At 45.6% G+C, this 20,719-nt stretch overlaps 1 protein-coding gene across 6 annotated transcripts in view; it reads left to right on the top strand.

The window, feature by feature from the left end:
* Window positions 1–19,612, top strand: part of LUC7L2 (LUC7 like 2, pre-mRNA splicing factor) — a 53,086-nt gene extending 33,474 nt beyond the window's left edge. For all 6 annotated transcript variants that reach the window (XM_006269790.4, XM_059726244.1, XM_019480823.2 and 3 more), the window contains 5 exons: window positions 2–178; window positions 2,180–2,271; window positions 4,440–4,469; window positions 5,371–5,565; window positions 18,525–19,612. In XM_006269790.4, coding sequence (XP_006269852.1) covers window positions 2–178; window positions 2,180–2,271; window positions 4,440–4,469; window positions 5,371–5,565; window positions 18,525–18,717 — 687 coding nt within the window. In that variant the 3' untranslated portion in view covers window positions 18,718–19,612. The remainder of the gene's footprint in view (window position 1; window positions 179–2,179; window positions 2,272–4,439; window positions 4,470–5,370; window positions 5,566–18,524) is intronic.
* The last annotated feature ends 1,107 nt before the right edge of the window (window positions 19,613–20,719 follow it).

Here is a 20,719-nt window from a genome sequence, read left to right as displayed (position 1 = left end):
GGAAGTATACAGGAACTCTATGCCTGCATCTAGCTTTCAGCAGCAGAAGCTCCGGGTCTGTGAAGTGTGTTCTGCCTACCTGGGTCTCCATGATAATGACAGGCGGCTTGCTGACCACTTTGGAGGAAAACTTCACTTAGGATTTATTGAAATAAGAGAGAAACTTGAGGAGCTCAGGGTAAATTAGGTTTACTGTTTTTACTTTACCTATCCACAGATTTTGATGGAAATTTATACTTTGTGTGTGTGCGCACACGCATTTTGTTCTTGTGTTTGTTTTGTACATTTAACATTTGAGGTATTCTGAATTGGTGGAGTATTAATAGAGATAGACGGTTAAAAGTAACCTGGTGATCTGAATTCATTTGAGCAATGTTTTTATTCAGCCAAGTGCAAGGTCATGCTGCTTGAAATTAAGAATATAGGGTCACACAGACTTGGGAACTGTAACCTGAAAAGCAGCGACAGAAAAAAAAAATTAGGAGTGATGGTGGCTAACAAACTGAACATAAGTTTCTAGTGTGATACAATGACAGAAGAAAGTATTATAAATCTTGGATATAGCAGTAAGGAATGATCTAGTGCTCAACAACCTGTGACCCATAGAGTTGTTACCTAGCCTGCCAAGCCAGGGCAGTGGCAGCCTGCTTTAGAACCACTCTGCAAATTAATTTCGCTGTTGCTGAAAGGTTGCTGATCCCATATTTAGTAAATTAGGAAAGCAATATTTATTTAATTTTTGTTGTCAATAGAACCTGTACCTGGTTCTGGTGTCCACATTTTGGAAAGAATGTTAATAAATTGAAAAAGAGATACCAAAATTATGGGAGCTCACGGAAGCATCCTTTCTGATTATGGCCATAGACACATTATATCTGTAGTACTATATATGTTCTTATAGCACTACAAAAGGTTAGAATGCATTTGTATACATCTTCACTAGTGCTACAAAAATGGCTCTGGCACTACATAAATGTTCCTGTTGTGTTGCTGAATGTTGACGTTTGAACCGGGAACTTCTCTGTAGTGCCAAATTTCATAGCACCACATGCAGTGTGTGTCCAGTTAATGTAACACTACAAGAGATCTCTTGGACCCCCAGTATCCCACAATGCTCTGCTGTCCCTCCCTCACTCCCTTTTCCCCTCCAAGGCAGGGGAGAATGGAAGAGCAGCTGTCTCCCTAACAGCCCACCAGGAGCACAGCTGCAGCCCAGCCAGAACCTGGGGTGCAGCTTTGCTCACTTGGGTAAGCTGTCAGAGTCCACTGCTGGGACCCTACTGCCACGGAAACAGAGAAACCTGCCACTGCTGCTGTTATGAGAGCCCTGGCGACAAGCGTAACAGCAGTCCTAGGGAGGGCGGCAAGCTGTCAGACAGCCCGCAGCCACCCCATTTATTAGGACAGCAGTGTGAGGCCGTCTGTGAGCGGTAGACTGCCTCCTAAGTGGTTCTCCAGCAGGAAAGAGGCAAGTTGTCAGTGAGTGGGCTCACTGACCAAGTGCCCTGGGGTTTGGGGGAGCAAAGAAGTAGTCCCCTATTGTTCCTTGGCTGGAGAGTGTATACCTCTGTAGTTAACTTCAATCCTCCAACCAGGGGGCTCTAAATGTGTGTATGCCCCTATAGTGCTCTAAGTTTTGTAGCAGTACAAGTTCCTCAGCACTCTGTCATGCTACAAATGAGTCTGAGGCCTATAATTGCCATTCTTGCACTTCAGAGGCAAGGAGCTTTAGAGCCAAGCATCAGCCAGAAACTTAAGAATAGGAAATTACCCTCCAATATAAATAGAAGGAGTTTATTAAATTTCTACCTCTGCTTTTTCTGATTTGCCTGCTGCTAACCAGAATATGGTTTGACTCATCTGCAAATTTGCACATTAAAGTTTTGACCTGACTGCTTTTGCTCTTCTTTTCATGAGAAACTATGATTTGTATAAACTTACTTCCTTCAGGTCTTGGTGTAATACTCTTTCCTTCTGTCTAGTTCTCTTGCAGTAACTATTGTTCTTTTAACATAGTTATTCCAAGATACCATACTGAAGAAAAAATGAGGCATGACAAGTGCTGAGTTCAAAAGGAAAAAATTGACTGTTGTCTGTCCAAGTTACTTTTATAACACATTCCCCCTGAAGGTCTTGGAGTATAAGATTATGAATGTAACTTTTTTTGTTGTTTTTTAAGAGGATTGTGGCTGATAAACAAGAAAAACGAAATCAGGAACGTCTGAAACGGAGAGAGGAGAGGGAAAGAGAGGAAAGAGAGAAGCTGAGGAGGTAGAAATCTGCTTTATTTTTGCCTGAATAATTTAATAGCCATTTTAGAAACTTGTTAAGCCTAAATTCTGTGTCAGTACACTTTCTCAATATATAATCTTTACTTGAATCCAAGATGAGTTAGTTTTTTCTTCCCCTGTTTTTCGATGATGGGGGTGGCAGTCATTTTGAATTGCAGTACAAGGCAGCAGGGAACAGGCAGCTGCTATGGCCCTGACCCTGCACCATCCCCAACCCCATTATCTCTGCCCTGTGCTGCTTATTCCCCTCTCTCTCTCTCTCCCCCACTGCTGCTGATGCTTGCATTCAGTTGGAGCCCTGTCCCAACAGCAGCAGCAGTGGTGATGGCAGCACTGGCCACAGCTCTAGCTCCAACCCCAGGGCTGGAGCTGCTTCCACTGCAACTGTTGCTGTGTGTTAGGTGGGGGCCAGAGCCAGCATGTGCTCCAGGCCCCAAGTGGAGCAGGGCTGGGACCTGGGACAGAGATTTTGAACAAGCAGGGGAGAGCAGATGCTAGAAGGCGTAAGCACTGGGAAGGACACAGACAGGCACCAAAGGGTGGGAGTAGGCATTGGGAGGGAGGGGAAGGCAAGGCTGTAAAGGAATGGCCAGGCTGTTTGCCTTCCTGCCACTGCTTTCCCTGCTGTAGTGGTGGTGGGGACAAATTTAAGACACCCCTCCAAATTATAAGTTTTTACATATAGCACAGGGGTCAGCAACCCCCAGCATGTGTGCCATTAGTGGCACATGGAGACACTTTCCCCAGCACACCAAAAGGTGGGCAAGGAAATTGATTTAATTTTTTTTTAAGTTGCTGCTCTGCTCTCCAGCACCGCAGAAGGCACCAGGGGTAAAGTCAGAAGAACACAGTCAGGGAAGCTGTCTCTGCTCCGCTGACCCCACCCCCTGCCCCTGGGCTGCATCCCCCAGCCCAGCCGAGCCTGTGGATGGGCAGGCTGGCCCAACTGGGCCTTAGGAAGGCAGGGGCCAGGCAGGAAGCGGGGACTGCTCCCGGGCTGGGGCCATGGTGGACTGGCGTGGTGCTGAGTGGCACCCAAGATGGGGCCTGGCCCAGTCCGCATACCTGTTTGGGGGGGAGATGCTGCCTGGCCGGGGCAGGACGCTGGGCTTGGTGGGGCTCCAGGCTTGGCCTCTCTGCACGTCGGGCACAGCGCAAGCAGGGTGGAGCCGCCCCCAGTGCAAGGGCTTGGTCGCAGGAGCTCCTGGAAACAGCTGACCCAGCCTGCCCGGGCCCTGGGCTTGCCCACCTGCAGCTCCCCATAAGGGGCCGGGGCAGGCATTGCACATCTGTTCCCAGAGCCCCAGGGACTCCTGCCGTGGCCTGGGGGACTCTGCCCCACTCGCGCTGTACCCAGCATGCATGGGTCAAGCTGGGAGCCCCCAAGCCCTGCATCCTGCCCGGGCCAGGCAGCATCCTCTTGTGGGCATGACAGCTGCACCCCATCTCCAAGGAGCTGTGTGGGCCGAGCTAGGCCAGGCCCTCACCTTGGGTGCCTCCACTGTGGCCCGAGTCTGCAGAGCTCTGGAGCAGTCCCCACCCCTCTCCCGGCCCCCTCTTTCCTCTGGCTGCCACCTTCCCTAAGGACCTGGCCAGGCCAGCCTACCTGTGGTGCCTCCCTCCTGCACCTCTCTCTCTCTGCTCACTCTCTGCTCTCTCTTCCTCCCTATGAAGTTTTATTCTCTCTCTCTCCCCTTCCTTCTCGCTTTGCTCTCTCTTCCTCCCTATGAAGTTTTATTTATTGTCACCAGGTTTAGAATTTTTAGAAAACCTGGTATTTACTATAAAAAATTTGCAAAATTTCTATAAAAAGAAATGCTTATGGTTAGTAACCATATTAATATGCAGTGCATCCTGCCATATACTGCCCACCTCAGTTTTGTTTTTCTGGTGTGCCAGCATTCTGGCACCTTACAAGGTAAACATTGTAGTTTTTCAGCTCTCGGGCTGAAAAACATTGCCTACCCCTGGCATCTTAAATGGTGCTCCCTCTTCTTTGGGTTGATCTGGATGGGGTGGAGTCATCTTAAATTCAGAATTCAAAGTTGCCTTGGATTTGGGGTAAAGAGGGTATTGACCAACACTTTAACTGGAAATTTCCTTGTTTGTGACATGCAAGCTGATCTAATTTTCCAATTTGTTTTTTAGGTCCAGATCCCATAGCAAGCAAGCTAAAAGGTACGTAATCTGCAGGAATCTGCATCGCTAGTGAAGCCAAGCTGCTAGATCCTTTTATAAATCTCATTATGAAGCATGCTTAGACTACTTTGTCTTCCTTGAGGGACAGAGAATCTTATTGCATAGCCATCCTTCTCTGCTTTTATGCTCCTCACCAACATACTGCACTACTTACACAACACATGGCTACAGTGATGTGTTTGGGGGATTTTTGTCTTCTGGTAGTGGTTGGAACACATGCAAAAGGTTAGATCAGCCACTACCTCATGGTCTAAGTTCTTTAGCCTAAGTAGCTCATGCATTCAGATTCAGAAGTCCCAAGTACCTTGTTTACCCATAAGGAACGGTACAGTTGACTGTGCAGTAGCGTGTCTATATAAATGAGATCAGAGAGTTGAAAGCATGCAATATACTCTCATTGTAGTAGTCAGTTTAAAATCTCTTATTTTAAAACTTCAGCAGTAAGGAGTACATCAGATTAATATATTGCATTTTCTATTTAAACAAATGCAACTATACAACAGCTGCCAGAGGCTAAGTATCTATTCATAATCACCACCAACATACTGTAACGATATCTGTCTGTTGAACTGGCAGCTTGGTCAAACAGGTGATTTTGAATTTTTTTCTTTTTTTTTTTTACGGCAGTTGTGGGGGAGAAGTGACAAAACTCTAACCATGCCCCCCGCTTAGTCATGTGTGCTTAATCACAAGGGAAACAGATTTCTTAAATGGTGCTCCCTCTTCTTTGGGTTGATCTACAATAAAACTATGTTTTAACTTGCAAATTAGAGAGTGGTCTCTGGACAGGCAGGCTACTATGTATAGAACACAAAATAATTATTTTGGTAAAGCATTAAGGTGACTGTTACTCAGTGTAAATCCTTCATGCTGTTTACAGATCTAGGTCTCGAGAGCGCCGCAGACATCGGTCTCGTTCTCCTTCCTGGGAACGGAAAAGGAGAACTCGTTCCAAGTCCAGGGAGAAACGCCACCGTCACAGGTCTCGCTCTAACAGCCGCAGCAGGAGCCACAGCCACCATAGAAGCAGGCATAGTTCCAGGGACAGGAGCCGAGAGCGCAGCTCCAAAAAACGGTAAGTGTTGTCCCAGAGAGGGACTACTACTTTTCCCTACTTAGAGATACAGATTAAAAAATGGTTGTAGCAATTTTCCAAAAAATAAAAATGGTTTCCAAGCCCATTCATCAATTAAATACATTTTGAAGCTTTTCCAATTTCTATTTTAGCATGTGTACAAAGTTGTGATAATAGCAATGAGATTTCTTTTTTTATCTGGTTTATGGCAGTGAAGACTGCTGCGACGTGCCATTTCAAATGTATAAACTGTATGTTGTAGCAGGAGTTGAAATAAGATGAGATGATCTTAAAGGCATTTTAGTGTTGCTGCATTTCAGATAGCTGTTTTGCTGGGGGAAGTTGTTTTAATACCTCATTGAAGGGAACACTGGCAGTGAATGACTATATTACTGGCCCATCCCTCAGGAATACTCTTTTTTCTAGATGTGCTCCAAGCATATCTGCAAGAGAGGCCCAGAGCTTCTCAACTGAGCACATAGCAGAGACACAGGTTTACTTCTGAGCCTGGTTCTGTTTTGCACAGGGATCCAGCAGTTGTTATACATAAAAAGCACTTACAGAAGTGAGGATAGGGTGCCCAGTCTGAAATCATTACAGACTTTGGACTCACAAGAAAGATGTCCCCATAAGCCTGGTTTCATTGAATCTCAGGTTTTGTAACTAGAAAGCACACAAAGTCCATGTGGTTGAGAAATTATTTTACTAGGTCTGTGTTTTGCATTGACTTTATCAGTTTAAATCCTACTCTAAATGAATATGCACCCTCCCTACAGGATTGACTACTTTTTATACAGCAGTGTCTCTTGAGATTGCATGTGCTCTTAGTTTTCTTATGCTCCAATATGGCCGTGTCCAGACACACACAGATATTTAGTTCCCTGGGGACAAGTAGCAGCAGCACACCTTGTCCCTGGGGGAACACCTGTGTCATGCATGCAGCAGGTTACCCTGGATGGGGTAGGGGAAGCTGGGGCCAGTAGCCTTACCTGGGGTCCTGGAAGCCAGGGAAACTGCAGCCATGGCATTCCTGCAACTGGGAGTCTGGCTGGCAGCTGTAGCATGGTTCCAGTTGGCCAGGCTCCAGTTTTGGGCTGCACATGCTGCCGCCACATGTGCCACCCTATTTTGTTTCCTCACAGGTTTTTTCGACCCCAGGATCTCCCCTTTATAGTTCCTTTCTTAATAATCCTTAACATTTTATTTGCCTTTTTGATAGCTGCTGAGCACTGAGCTGATGTTTTTAGCAAATTGTCCACAATGACTTCCAGATCTCTCCCCTGTAACAATAAATAATGTAGGTATAGTTTGGATTATTTTTGCCCAGGTTCATCACTTTACACTTTTCTGAATTGAATTGCACCTGCAGTTTGTTTGCCCATTCACTCAATTGTACCAATCCTTCTATAGTTCCTCACCTTGGTCTTTACCACTTGGAATAATTTTGTCATTGGCAGATTAGGCCATCTTGCTACTCACCCCCTTTTAACATACAGGTTTCCCTTGCTTTATGCTGTACCTGTGTTCATAGAAAACAGTGCATAACTCATTTGCATAAAGGGTACCCACTTTACAATATAACACAGGGATACATCCAAGACCACAACTATACTGATCCCCAGACCCATTTCTACCACTTACAAGAGAATTTTGGTACTCGCCAACAGCAGACAGTATACACAAGCACAGGGCACTGTCATAGTGAGGATGGCAACTACAGAAATGTCACAGACAAGAAGCAAGGAGTACAGATCCCTGGGGAAACACCATGTATCTGGGTCCATGAAGGCAGTTTTTCTTAAGCATTTCTTGGGATTAACTGTCCTTGTGGTGTGGTTTAGTACCTACCATGGTGTTGGGGCTTTATGCCCACTTTATGGAAATAGGAGACTCCTCCCTAGCTTCCTCCTGTGGCCATATGTCTGAGGGCAGGCAAAACTTGGGGGCATTCGAACCCCAAGCCTCTGGGCTTGGGCCTGCGCATAGGATGCCTGCCAAAAGACTGGAAATATCTGAAGCTCCTGGTGGGGGTCGAAGATGTTTGCTGGTTGTAGGGCCACTTATGGTTCTGGGCTGACTCACAGATTTGTACTTGATTTGGCTTGGAACACAGAAAAATTCCTTTAAAAAAAAAAAATCCACACAGGAAACTATATATTTTGGTGCGTGTTACTCCCAAAATGTGCCACACAAAGCAGCTCACCACGGGCTTCCACCACACCGATTGCCTAAGAGTGAATTTACCTCACTTAAAACAGTTTTTTGGTATAAAAGCAGTCATTGCATAAGAGCGAATTCGCACATACAAAACCTGCGTAAAGGAAGGGAAACCTGTATTCATAAATGATCTGGAAAACAGCACTGAACACAGAACCTAACTTAGTTAAGAGGCTCTGATGGAGGACCTTGTCAAATGTTTTTTGGAAGTCCAGATATACTGCGTTGACTGGATCACCTCAATCCACCTGCTTATTGATGCCCTTAGAAAACTCTGGTAGGTTGGTGAGGCACAATTTTCCTTTGATAAAGCTGTGTTGACTCCTCCCCAACAAGTTATGTTCATCCACGTACTTAACCATTTTTGTTGTTGTTGTTGTTGTTGTTTTTTGAGGAACAGAAGTTAAGCTCATTGGCCAGTAAGACTGTGCAAAATTTCACCAGGTGTTTCATTTCGAAGCTGTTTCGATGCGTTTCGAGCTCCAAACACCGAAATCAAAATGAAACAAAAGCCTTCAAAACAGCTTCAAAATGAAACAAGGGCTGTTTTGAAGGCTTTTTGGCTCACCTCAGTCCCCGGGAGGATTCTGGCACAGCCCCCAGCCCTCCTTGGGGCGTGGGCCCCCGGACCTGTGTGCCAGATTACAGCATGCTGTCACTGCTGGCTGGGACCAGTGGCAGCACCAATCTTCCCGGCGCTCAGCACAGGCTGCGCCCAGCACTGGTCCCAGCCGACAGCAGAAGCCTCCTGTCATCCTGCAGGCAGATTGAGGGCCCGCCCCGCCCCTGGGAGGGCTGCAGGGCTGTGCCAGACTCCTCCCAGAGGTGTGGGTCCCTGATCTGCCTGCCAGATAACAGGTGGCATTCACCCTCAGGTCCTGAAGGTCAGAAATTGCTGAACTCCTAATCAGTATGGTAGGTTAGCTAACCAAAACTTCCCCTGCTGTAGCTTGAGGACCATTTCTCCTCGTTCTTAGTGGTGAAGGCAGTTATTAAATTCCCTATGTCTTGTCTTCTCTAAATTAAATAAGCCCAGTTCCCTCAGCTTCTCAAGTCATGTGCCCCAGCCCCCTCACCATTTTCGTTTCCCATCTGCTGGACTCTCTCCAATTTGTCCACATAATTTCTGTAATGGGGTCCCCAAAACTGAACACAGTACTCCAGATGTGGCTTCACCAGTGCAGAATAGAGTGGAAGAATCACTTCCCTTGCCCTGCTGGCAGCACTCTCCTGCCAGTGCAGCACAGTATGCCGTTAGCCTTCTTGGCAACTAGGGCACACTGTTGGTTCATATTCAACTTATTGTCCACTGTAACCCCCCAGGTCCTTTTTGGCAGAGCTGCTGCCCAGCCAGTCAGCCCTCAGCCTGTACCAGTGCATAGGATTGTTCCATCCTAAGTGCAGGACTTTGCACTTCTCCGTATTGAACCTCATGAGAATTCTTTGAGTCCAATTCTCCAGTTTGTTGAGGTCTCCGAATCCTAGCCCTATCCTCCAGGCTATCTACTTTCCCCCCGCCCAGCTTGGTGTTACCTGGAAGCTTGCTGAGGGTGCACTGTATGCCATATTCCAGGTCAGTGATGAAGATACTGAGTAAAACTGGTTCCAAGACCAACCCCTGGGGCACTCAGCTTGATACCAGCTGCCAACTAGACATCAAGCCATTGATTACTAACCTCTGAGCCTGATGCTTCAGCCAGTTTCCTGTCCACCTTACAGTCCATTCATCCAGCCTGTACTACTTTAGCTTGTGTGCAAGAATGTTGTGGGAAACCGTATGAAAAGCCTTTCTAAAATCAAGGTACACCTTCTCCAGGTGCTCAGAAATGGATTCTTTGAGTATCTGCTTTATGATTTTTCCAGAGTCTGATGTGAGGCTGACTATTCTGTAGTTCCCTGGATCCTCCTTTTTCCCTTTCTTAAAGATGGGCACTATATTTGCCATTTTCCAGTTATCCTGGACTTCTCCCGATTGCCATAAGTTTTCAAAGATGATGCCCAGCAGTCGCATCAACCAACTCCATCAGCACCCTTGGGTGCATCCCATCTAGTCTGATGGACTTGTATATGTCCAGCTTATCTAAATAGTCCCTAACCTGTTCTTTCACCACTGTTGGCTGCGGACCTCTTGTCAAACTGTGCTGCCTGATGCAGTAGTATGGGAGCTGACCTTGCATCTGAAAATTGGGGTGAAAAAGTCATTGAGTACTTGAGCATTTTTGTGTGTCCTTTGTAACTAGGGTGCCTCCCCCATTTAGTAAGGGACCCACTCTTTCCCACATCTTCCTTTTGTTACTGACAGACTTGTAGGAACCCTTCTTGTTACCCTTCACATCCCCTGCTAGCTGAACTCCAATTGAGCTTTGGCCTTCCTGACTTCATCCCTGCATGGCTGAGCAATATTCTTATACTCCTCCCTAGTTGTTTGTCCAAACTTCTACTTCTTATAAGCTTCCTTTTTGTGATTTTTAATTTACTGAAGCATTCCCTGCTAAGCTAAGCTGGACTTCTGCCATACTTGCTAGTCTTACTACACATTGGGATGGTTTGTTCCTGCGCTCTCAGCAAGGCTTCTTTTAAGTACAGCCAACTCTCCTGGACTTCTCTCTCCGCAAACTGGCTTCCAAGGGGGTCCTGCCCAGGAGTTCCCTGAGCGAGTCAAAGTCTGCTTTTCTCAAGTCCAGAGTCTTTACTCTGCTGCTCTCCATCCTTCCTTTCCTCAGGATTCTGAACTCAATCGCCCTGTGGTCGCTGCTGCCCAGATTGCCATCTGCTAGTACGTTCCCACCAATTCTTCCCTGTTTGTGAGCAGCAGGTCCAGAAGAGCATGGCCCCTACTTGGCCACCCCAGCACTTGCACCGGAAAGTTGTCCCCAACACTCCCTAGATTGCATGCACACTGTTTGTATTTCCCTCCCAGCAGAAGAGCATATTGTTGGCTCATATTCAACTTCTGATCCACTGAAACCTCTAGGTCCTTCTCTGAGGTACTGCAGCCTAGCCACCCATTCTCCAGTGTGTATTTGTGCATGCAATAATTCTGTTCCAAGCGCAGGATTTTGCATTTGTTCTCTTTGTAGTTCATCAGGTTGATAGTGGACCATTTTTCCAGCCTATCCGGGTCATTCTAAATTCTAGCACTACCCTTCAGGCTGTCTGCAACTCAATCCAACTTAGTGTCATCGGGAAATGTCTCAACTATGAGCTCAATCCTGTCCTCCAAATCATTAATGAAGATATTAAACGATACCAAAGCCAGGAGAAACTCCTAGGGACCTCCACTGGATACCTTGTTCCACCTAGACATTGAGCCATTGATGACTGCTTGTTGAGCACAATGATCCAGCCAGCTATGTACCTCACAGTACTTTCATCTAATTTGTATTTCGTTAACTTACTAATGAGTGTCATGGGAGACCGTGTCAAAATGCTTGCTAAAGTCAAGGTATATCGCATCCACAATGCTTCTTCCTTTGTCATAGAAAGAGCCCAGATTGGTCGGGTGTGACTTGCTCTTGATGATTCTATGATGATTGTTCCTGATCACCTTGTTCTCCTTCATGTGCTTAGAAATAAATACCTTGATGACCTGCTCCAGATCTTTCCAGGTGTTGAGGTCAAGCTGACTGGCTTATGGGCACTATATTTGCCATTTTCCAGTCATCTGGGACCTTGCCACCCTCCATGAATTCACAAAGAGAATAGCCAATGGTTCTGAAATTATCCTTAGCCAATCCTTTCAATACTGTATGATGGATCTCATCTGGTCCTACTGTCTTGCAAACATCTAGTTTTTCTAAGTAACCCTAACATGTTCTTCCATTACTCTAGGCTGCTTATCTCCTCCCCTGTCCTTGGATGACAGGTACAACTGGCAAAAAATTCTGAAATTGGAGGGGGCCCTCAAAAGGTAACCTGTTGATGTTCATTAAATACATTGACATTTGTGACGACCAAAGAAGTACCCTTATACCTGCTGCCAACTAGACATCAAGCCATTGATTAGTACCCTCATACTATTTTTTGTTATTCTACATCTCAAAAAAACTGGTAACTAAGCCAAGTAGGTAACTATGCCAGCAGTCAGCCTGCCATCCCACTGTCTAAGGAGGTTGCTCCTTGCCAGTTCATTACAGTGGGATCCACATGAATACATACTTGAAGAAAAACATGGTTCGTATTTGCCTTAGTTACCAGTTTTTGAGATGTAGAATCACGAAAATAGGGCTGGAAGGAACTTCAAGAGGTCATCTAGTCCATAGGACCTGCTCAGGGTAGATCATCCCTGACTAAACCGTCCTAAATCAAGTATTTGTCTAACCAGCTCTTAAAAACTTCCAAGGATGGAGACTTCCCAACCTCTTTGGGTAGCCTGTTCCAGTGTTTTACCACCATCTGTCACTTTCCATTTCATGACCAGGGATCCTGGTTTTCTCTGGGGGGGGGAAATCCAAAATTCTCTGATTTAAAACCCCCAAAATCCATTGTACACAAAGTTTTGTTGATATATTTACAATTTTAAAGCAACTTGGAAGCCTGCCAGTGCCTCTGTTGTTATAATAAAATAATTCTAAATACCTATGTATTTTGGCATTTTACTTTGGGTTTTTTTATCATGGAAAATTCGAGTTTCCCCTGCCCCCTTCGCACACTAGGACTCAGGTCCAGCTGCAAGCTGTCCCCACACTGCTTTGTGACACTGAGCAGCCTTAATATCCTGGTGTCCCTCGCTTCCAACCCACAAACCTGCCACTGCACTCCCCTGCCCTGACCCACACACCCCTGCCCTGCCACTGCCAGCAAAGCCAGCCTTGGAGGTAGGCAGCGAGGGCAACTGCCCAGGGCACCAAGTTGGGGAAGGGGCATGCCTGCACTGGCCCTATACCATTCCCACCCACTGTGCCGCCGCGCGCGGGTGCCGCTGCCACGCCCCCCCCCCCCATAGTGCAAGGCTGGTTCGGGCTTGCCAGAGTTTGGCCCCCAGCCCTGGCCCTCAGAAAACCTACCCCACCCCCAAGGATGCATGGTGGGGGGCATGTGTCCACCCCTCAGAGTGCAAGGCAGGCACTAGGGTCTCTGTCAGCCCGTTGCCCATCCCCAGGCCCAGTCCTGGCAACCCTCGCAGCAGCCTCACAAATACCCCATGCCTGAGAGCCACAGGTGCCTGCCCAGTCCCTAGGCGTTGCCCTGGGTGGGCAGCACCCCTGCCACCTCCCAATGCTGCTGGGCACTGGCTCCCATGGGGCTGCAGCCCTGCACCCCACCATCAGTGCAGAGATCTGGGAGGGGGGGGGCAAATTCCCTCTACCCTGATGTGTCACCAGAGGGGTTGGGGGCAGGGCCAGGGAGAGTCCAGGATGTCTGGGACGAGGAGCTTGGGGCAAGCAGGGGATGCCACCACAGTCCCTACAACTGGTGTGGCAGACCCAGGGCGGTTCCTTCCCCCCTCCTTGGGCTATCGGTACCCGCTGGGTGGAACAGATAGCCTTCTGCAGCTGCCAGTTGGTAGGTAGCAGTCCACACAGCACCATGCAGCGCAAAGGTGTCCTGCAGCAGGGGCAGGCTGGTGCTGCTGTGCTCACCTGCCTTGCTGCAACCCTGTCACCACTGCAGGACCTGTGCACCTGCCTGCCATGCCTCCTTGGGGTTCCCACCAGCCTTCCCCACCTTGTCCCATAGCAGCAGCATCCCAAGCATGGTGGATAGTATGAGGGCAGGCAGGCATTCAAGTCCTGCACCACCTTATGCAGGCAGCAACAGTGGGCACATGGCTGCAGCAAGGTGGGTGGGCACAAGTACCCTCAGTGCCCAGCCCTGCTACCATCACCACTTGGCCTTGGCCCTGGTCCCAGCCCCTCCCTTCCCCTGCTGCTGCCAGGCACAGGTTCCGGCCAGGATCTGTGCCCCAGTCAATCCAGAAATGTGGGAGGCAAGTGCCTCCCTGTGCCCCCCCTAATGTGTAACCAGTGCATGCATGTGGTGCCCCTGCCTCCAGTTGCCCTCCCCCTGCTTCCCCAAGCCTTAAGCAGCTCCTTGCAGGATGGAAGTCTGCTAGCCTACAAAGGGAAACCTGCGCTTTCATAGTTCAAAGGAGAAAATCCATGGGGTTTTTTCTTCTTTAAAGTGGACAATCTTTATTTTTCTGCAGGAAACAGGAAAACCCAGATCCCTGTTTGTGACCACCCCTCTATCCCTTTTATGGTGTCCTCCAGGAGAGTGGGAATTTGTGTTGTCCTTCATGCTTCTGTTATAAAAGCTTGAGGAAAGCAGGACCATATGTGCTGTTCTGTAGAGGCTGCTGTCTTAAAAAAAAACAACAAAAAAATTTGTTTTGTATGCAATAGACCTGTAGAAATTTATACTAACCACAACTCGAATAACCATAGATACTACAGGGCATGTAACTGTTCTTTCCCTGCATTTTTACAGTGTTCATAGAATCATAGAACATTAGGAGTAGAAGGGACCTGAGGAGGTCATCTGGTCCAAACCCCTGCTCAGAGCAGGACCATCCCAGCCAAAGCTTTGTCTTTGGCTGAGTGTTGTCTGTCCGTTGTCATCCCCCGCCAGAAGCCCCGTGCTGAGCAGAGGGTTGTGGCCTGGAACCGTGGCGCTGTTCCTGCCTCCCTGTGCCAGAAGGAAATTCAAATGGAGGGGGGTATAGGTCTATATTGTCAAAGGTATAGGTCTGTATTGTCTTGGGAGTAGGGTGAAGATTGTTAGTCCCCTGCAAAGCTTCGTTTGCAATAGCCTCCTTTGGAGTAGAAAGGGGATGCATGCACAACTGCTGCATGCAGGGCACAGCCAGCCAGCCAGCCAGTCTTCAATGCCATGTCTCTTCCCAGCTCCCTTTTTTTAGGTGATGTGACATATGTATCTTCACACATTTTTCTCCAGTTAAGAAACGAGAAGATTTGCTAATATGCCAAGGGCCTGTGGCTATATTTAGTTTAAGATTGAAGCCAAAACAAATTTTTGACTGGAATGTGCATTAATTTGCTATATATTAAGTGTAAATAACAAAACAAACTAGGCAAAAATATCCAAAAAGATCTTGTTTCATTAGTCCTGTAGTCATAGAATTAGCTGTATATCACTTTCAGATTCATAAAACAAAATGTAGCCTCCTTGAGCATCTTGACAGTGCATCCAAAATGTTACTCAGTTATTTCCACACCTGAGTTAATGTTGAACATGGCCAGTTCATTTTCAGTCTGCCCTTTTCTTTTCTGTTCTTTTCTTCCATTTCAGCTATGGGGCATTCTGCTTCAGGTCAGAAGAGGGGATAGCTGAGACAGTAAACTACAAAAGAAAGAATAGCTTGACCATACTCTACCTGATTGCTGCTAATCTCTCTTCACTTCACAGATGTTAATGACCCCTCCCCTCTTTTTCACAATCTTGATCTTCCACTAATCAAGCTATCTTTTCCTTTTGTAATCTGTCTCAGCCCTGCAGACTGTTTTTAGCCATGGCCATGTGGAGGGGAGGGGGTTAATCCTGCTTTTGCTGATATTTTACCTGCCTTCCCCCTGCCCCCCTACTTTTCCCCTCATCCCTCTATATTAGGAGCAAAGGGGATTGGAGAAAAAACAGGCTGTGTGGGAGGCAGGTGAAACAGCAGAAGCAGAATTAATCCTTTGCTGGGAGAAAGAGACCTAGGACAGGTTTTACTACCCTCCTAGTAAGAAAATTCTTCCTAATATCTAACCTAAACCTCCCTTGCTGCAACTTGAAGCTTTTGCTCCTCATTCTGGCATCTGCCACCACTGAGAGCAGGTCTAGTTCCATCCTCTTTCGAGCCTCACTTCAGGTAGTTGAAAGCTGCTATTAAGTCCCCTCTCTGTCTCCTCTTCTTTAAATTAAATAAGCCCAGTTCCTCCCTCAGTCTTTCCTCAGAAGTCAGGTCTCCCAGCCCCCTTGCCATTTTCATTGCCCTCAGCTGCCCCCTCTCCAATTTGTCCACATCCTTTCTGTGGTGGGGGGCCCAAAATTAAACACAGTACTCCAGATGTGGCCTCACCAGTGCTGAATAGAGGGAAATAATTGCTTCCCTTGACCTACTGGCAGCACTCCTACCAGGTCAGCCCAGCATGCCATTAGTCTTCTTAGCAACAAGGGCACACTGCTGGCTCATATTCAGCTTATTGTCCACTGTTACCCCCACTGTTCTGCAGAGCTGGTGCTCAGCCAGTCAACCCCCAGCCTATACCAGTGCATGGGATCGTTCCATCCTAAGTGCAGGACTTTGCACTTGTCCTAGTTGAACCTTATAAGATTTCTTTTGGCCCAGTCCTCCAATTTGTCTAGGTCACTGAATCCTAGCCCTACCCTCCAGCTTATCTACTACTCCTCCCCACAGCTTGGTGTCATCAGCAGACTTGTGGACGGTGCACTCTGTGGCATCTTCCAGGTTGTTGATGAAAATATTAAACCAAACCAGCCCCAGAACCGACCCCACGGGCACTCCACTTGATACCAGTTGCCAACTAGACATCGAGCCATTGATTACTACCCACTGAGCCTGTTGCTCGAGTCAGTTTTCTGTCCATCTTACAGTCCATTCATCCAGCCCATACTTCCTGAGCATTGCCTATGAGAATGCTGTGGGAGACTGTATCAAAAGCCTTGATACATTCAAGGTATATCGCATCCACTGGTCTCCCTGCATCCACCGAGCCAGTCACCTCATCATAGAGGGCAATCAGGTTAGTCAGGCATGACTTGCCTTTGATGAATTCATGCTGACTGTTCCTAATCACCTTCTCCAAATGCTTAGAGATGGATTCCTTGAGGATCTGTTCCATGATTTTTCCAGAAACTGATGTCAGGCTGACTGGTCTGTAGTTCCCTGGATCTTCCTTTTCCTAAGTATGGACACTGTTTGCCCTTTTCCAGTCATCTAGGACCTCTCCTGATTGACATGAGTTTTTAGAGATGATGGCCAGTGGCTCTGCAGTCTCATCAGCCAACTCCCTTAGCACCCTTGGGTGCATCCCATCCAGCCCCATGGACTTGTTCTGTCCAGCTTTTCTAAATAGGTCCTAACCTGTTTTTTGCCACGGTTGGCTGCTCACCTCCTCCCCAAACTGTGCTGCCCAGTGCAGTAGTATGTGTGCTGACCTTGCCCGTAAAGACTGAAGCAAAAAAAAGGCATTGAATACTTCAGGCTTTTCTGCATTCTCTATCACAAGGTTGCTTCCCTCAGTCAGTAAGGGACCCACGTTTTCCCTTATCCTCCTCTTGCTACCGACATACTTGTAGAAACATTGTGCCCAAAGGGGCTAAATTAGATATTTGGAGTACCCACAGCCAAAATAGAGCATTGACAGAGTGTATATAATTGCCTGGGGTATCAGAAGGCCTCAGTCACTGATCTTAAGGTCTGAAATGGCTGGACTTCTATCCCATGTCCCAAAGAACGATTGCACAAAATATGTGAGCTTATAAATGTGTCCTGTATACCCAGCGTTAGAAACAGCTACTAGTCAAATCTCCCTTGTCCTAATTGCCTTAGAAGCAGTGTGACACAGCAGCCGTGTCTACTTTCGGAAGGCTGGAAGCCACAAAAAATAAATCAAAAATAGATGTTAAAAATAGACATGGAAAATGTATATAATCACTTGTAATTGGAGTTACTGTGTAATTAATACTGAAATACTAAGTAGTTGCAGCTTCTGAGTTTTTAAGGCATTAACTTGGGAACTTTTTGTAGATCCTCCTCTATTTCCAGTCTGTCTTATGCTTTGAAGATACTAACATTCTAATTCTTAGTGGCCTTCCATCCGTGGGGAGAGTGCAACCTTTTATTCTGGTGTTAAACATGTAGCATTTCTTGACAATAAGAGATGTTATTGTATATTAGATTTTATAACATTATTTAAAAATGTTGTATTAGGCTGTTGTTTTAGATCTGTTATGATTTCAGTGTTAAAATTTGGGTGTTAGAGGTTTTTTCAGCCACAAATCTCTCTGCTTTAGCAAGATGGCATAAGTGGGGTTGTTTTAACCCCATTTTTCAAACTAGAAAAATTAAGCACTGGGGGTTTTTTTGATTGTGCTAATTAGCAAATCTGTGGCAGAACAAACCTCTCCTGGCTGCCTTTTGTAGTTCCTGGAAGCTCAAATTAGTCTAGTGAAATATCTAAATATTAAATAAACTACTAAGCTTTCTTAAAATCACTCAAGAAATAATCTTCATTAGGAGATGGTCTGGTATAACAGCATAGAGTCCATAGAACAGTTTGTTCTTAGAAGATGTTAGTAAAAAACAAGGAAGCTTTTAAATTAGTTTTAAAATTGTCTCAAATGTATATTTTGAAAATCTGGCTGACTTCAAGTTGTGCATAAAATGATCTTGCTCTATATATCACAGAAGGGAAATTTAAGCAGACTTTTCCATTGATGAAAGTTTCAAGGAAATGGCTCAAAATCAAGATTAATGAAAAGAAAAATCTGAAGTTTACCTTGGCTCTAGATACATGCATATAATATTCATCATAGGTATAATATGCATAAAAAATGCTGCCTCTGATTAGCTTATTATTTTGACTTTGAAAATGGGCAGTATACAGAGGAATGTGTCCTGATGGCTTCTTACATGTTCATGTTGGTATAGAATGAAACTGAGGTCTGTCTGGCTGCAAAGGATATATGAAAAGGGATAACACAATCAGAGTGTTCTGTATTGTAATTACAAATTCATGACTAATTTGGATTTCCAAATGTACTTCCCCTTGCAGATCCTCAAAAGAAAGATCTTCCAGAGACAAAGAACGATCAAAAGATAGTGACAGAACATCACGTGACAAAGACAGAAGCTCAAGAGAGAGGTCACCCCGAGAGCAGAAAGACAGGAAACGTTCCTATGAAAGTGCTAATGGACGATCAGAAGACCGGAGAAGCTCAGAAGAGCGTGAAGCAGGGGAGATATAACCGTGGCTGTACATTTACCTGATCTCTAGCTTCCTATGGAGTTGCATACTATGGTTTAGTTTACAATTTAAAGGGACACCATTGAGCAGTTCCAGACACTGATCCAACTAGGGTAGATGTACAGTATATAAAAGCGGTTATAACCAACTATAAATTTAAATCCTCTTCAATTGATGCCTAAAGCTGTGTCCTTGATTCCACCAAGATGTAAAACTTTTTTGAAAGATTTATCTCTGTTCAGGACAACAGTTTTATGTACCATGGTGCGATCTCAATGTTTTAATCTCCTTTTAAGTACAAGTTAAATAGTGAACAAATTATATTGTACTTCTTGCCTTGGGTGCTCTCAAACCTTTATAAAATTCTCCAATTCTGTTCCAGTCCAAACAGCTGCATTGAAAGGTTTTGTTTTTCGTTTTGTTTTAAGAGGGGTGGGTGGGTACTAAACTTTTATTCTAAGGTTATCTTCCCAGCAGTAGTATGGGAACCTAGGAGTTGGTTACAGGGGGAGCATTTAGACTGGAATATGTGCTGGAGAATGCTGAAATGTCATTTTTTACAGTGCCTATTTAGACTTGGAAATTGAGCAGCTGTTGCATTACATCTTTATTTTTACTAAAATTCTGAAATCAAAGCCAGTCCCACATCTCTGTACCATTCATTTGGTATGTGTTTAGTATATCTGGGTTTTTTCCATAAAAACTTTTTTCTGCTTTTTCTTGTGGGGTGTAAACTGCACATCCTTAATTGTAATAAAATAAAAATAAAAAAGGAAATGTCTTGTCCAGTAAATCAAATTGAGCACATCGATTTCTCAAGTTATGTGCTGCTAATTGTATTTCTCTTAACAGGTCAATCAAATGCGGAGAATAAAAAACAGTTCCGAACCCTCTCATTTGGAGGAATTTATTTAAAATACACGTCTCTATACTACTGAAGAAGATGTCTAGTGAAACATAAGTTAAATCCTCATGATTTGAAGGTCATTAAATAGGCAAATGTTCTTAAAATCCTAGTGTCCTGTCTGTTACTGATATTTACCCCTAGCAGCTTCCACCTGAAAAATTCATCCGCATTATCAAAAAGTAAAGGCTACAGCCAAACTATTTTTAAATGTGACTGCAGTAAATATATAGGGGTGGATGATAGAGTTGTGGTGCCTGAAAGGAGGCTAAACTTAATGACTTAGGGCATTGTATCCAATCTGTGTTCATCTTAAAATGTATACTGTTATCAATGGAAGTCAGAGTAGAGATACAGCTTTCAGACTAATTGAATCAGAGATGCATACGCTTTCGTGAGCAAGAGCTTACTTCATCAGATGGAACTGTGGCATTACCAACCCCTTCTTGCCTTTCATTTAAACAAAAGAAATGCTTTAAAGAATCTGAAAAGGTGGTCATGCTCCATTCTGTATGAATAAAAGCAACCTCTATAACCCTTCATGCCAATTGTGAACTTTTCTGTTGCACAACACCAGAAAAATAGTGCAGACGAAAATAATAGTTAAATAGGCTCCTTTCTTGATCAGCTCTCAACCATTCAGAAGTTCCCTAACCGAAGTGCTTTGATGTCTGACTTGTCACTGACCAGTTTTCCGAGAAGTTACGCCTATCCCCTATGACTGGGAGCCAACCTGCCTCATGTGCCACAAGTGGCATGGTCAGCATTTGTATGTGGCACCTAGCAGACTGGGGAGGGGATAGGCAGTACGCTGGTAGATTGGGCAGAAAGCAGAACAGCAGGGCTGGTATGGGAAAGGGATCAGTGTAGCACTCAGGGAAGGGTGCAGCGCTAATTTGTGGCATGTCTTTCAAAAAGGTTGGCCCTCGCTGCCTTAGGACATCCTTACCTGTTTGTAATTGAAGTTTGTTCTTTTCAGGTGGCAAAGATCAGGTTCTTTGTGAGAATTATTCAACCCAGGTATGTATAAAATTCCGCCTTCGGTTCCCAAGAGCGGCACAGTTAACTTCTTGTGGTAAGCTGTTCTGTAGCATTGCTG

Source organism: Alligator mississippiensis, chromosome 4 (genome assembly GCF_030867095.1).
Source record: "Alligator mississippiensis isolate rAllMis1 chromosome 4, rAllMis1, whole genome shotgun sequence".
NCBI lineage: Eukaryota > Metazoa > Chordata > Crocodylia > Alligatoridae > Alligator > Alligator mississippiensis.
The sequence above is the reverse complement of the archived record's forward strand: the minus strand, read 5'-3'. Positions and strand labels throughout refer to the sequence as shown.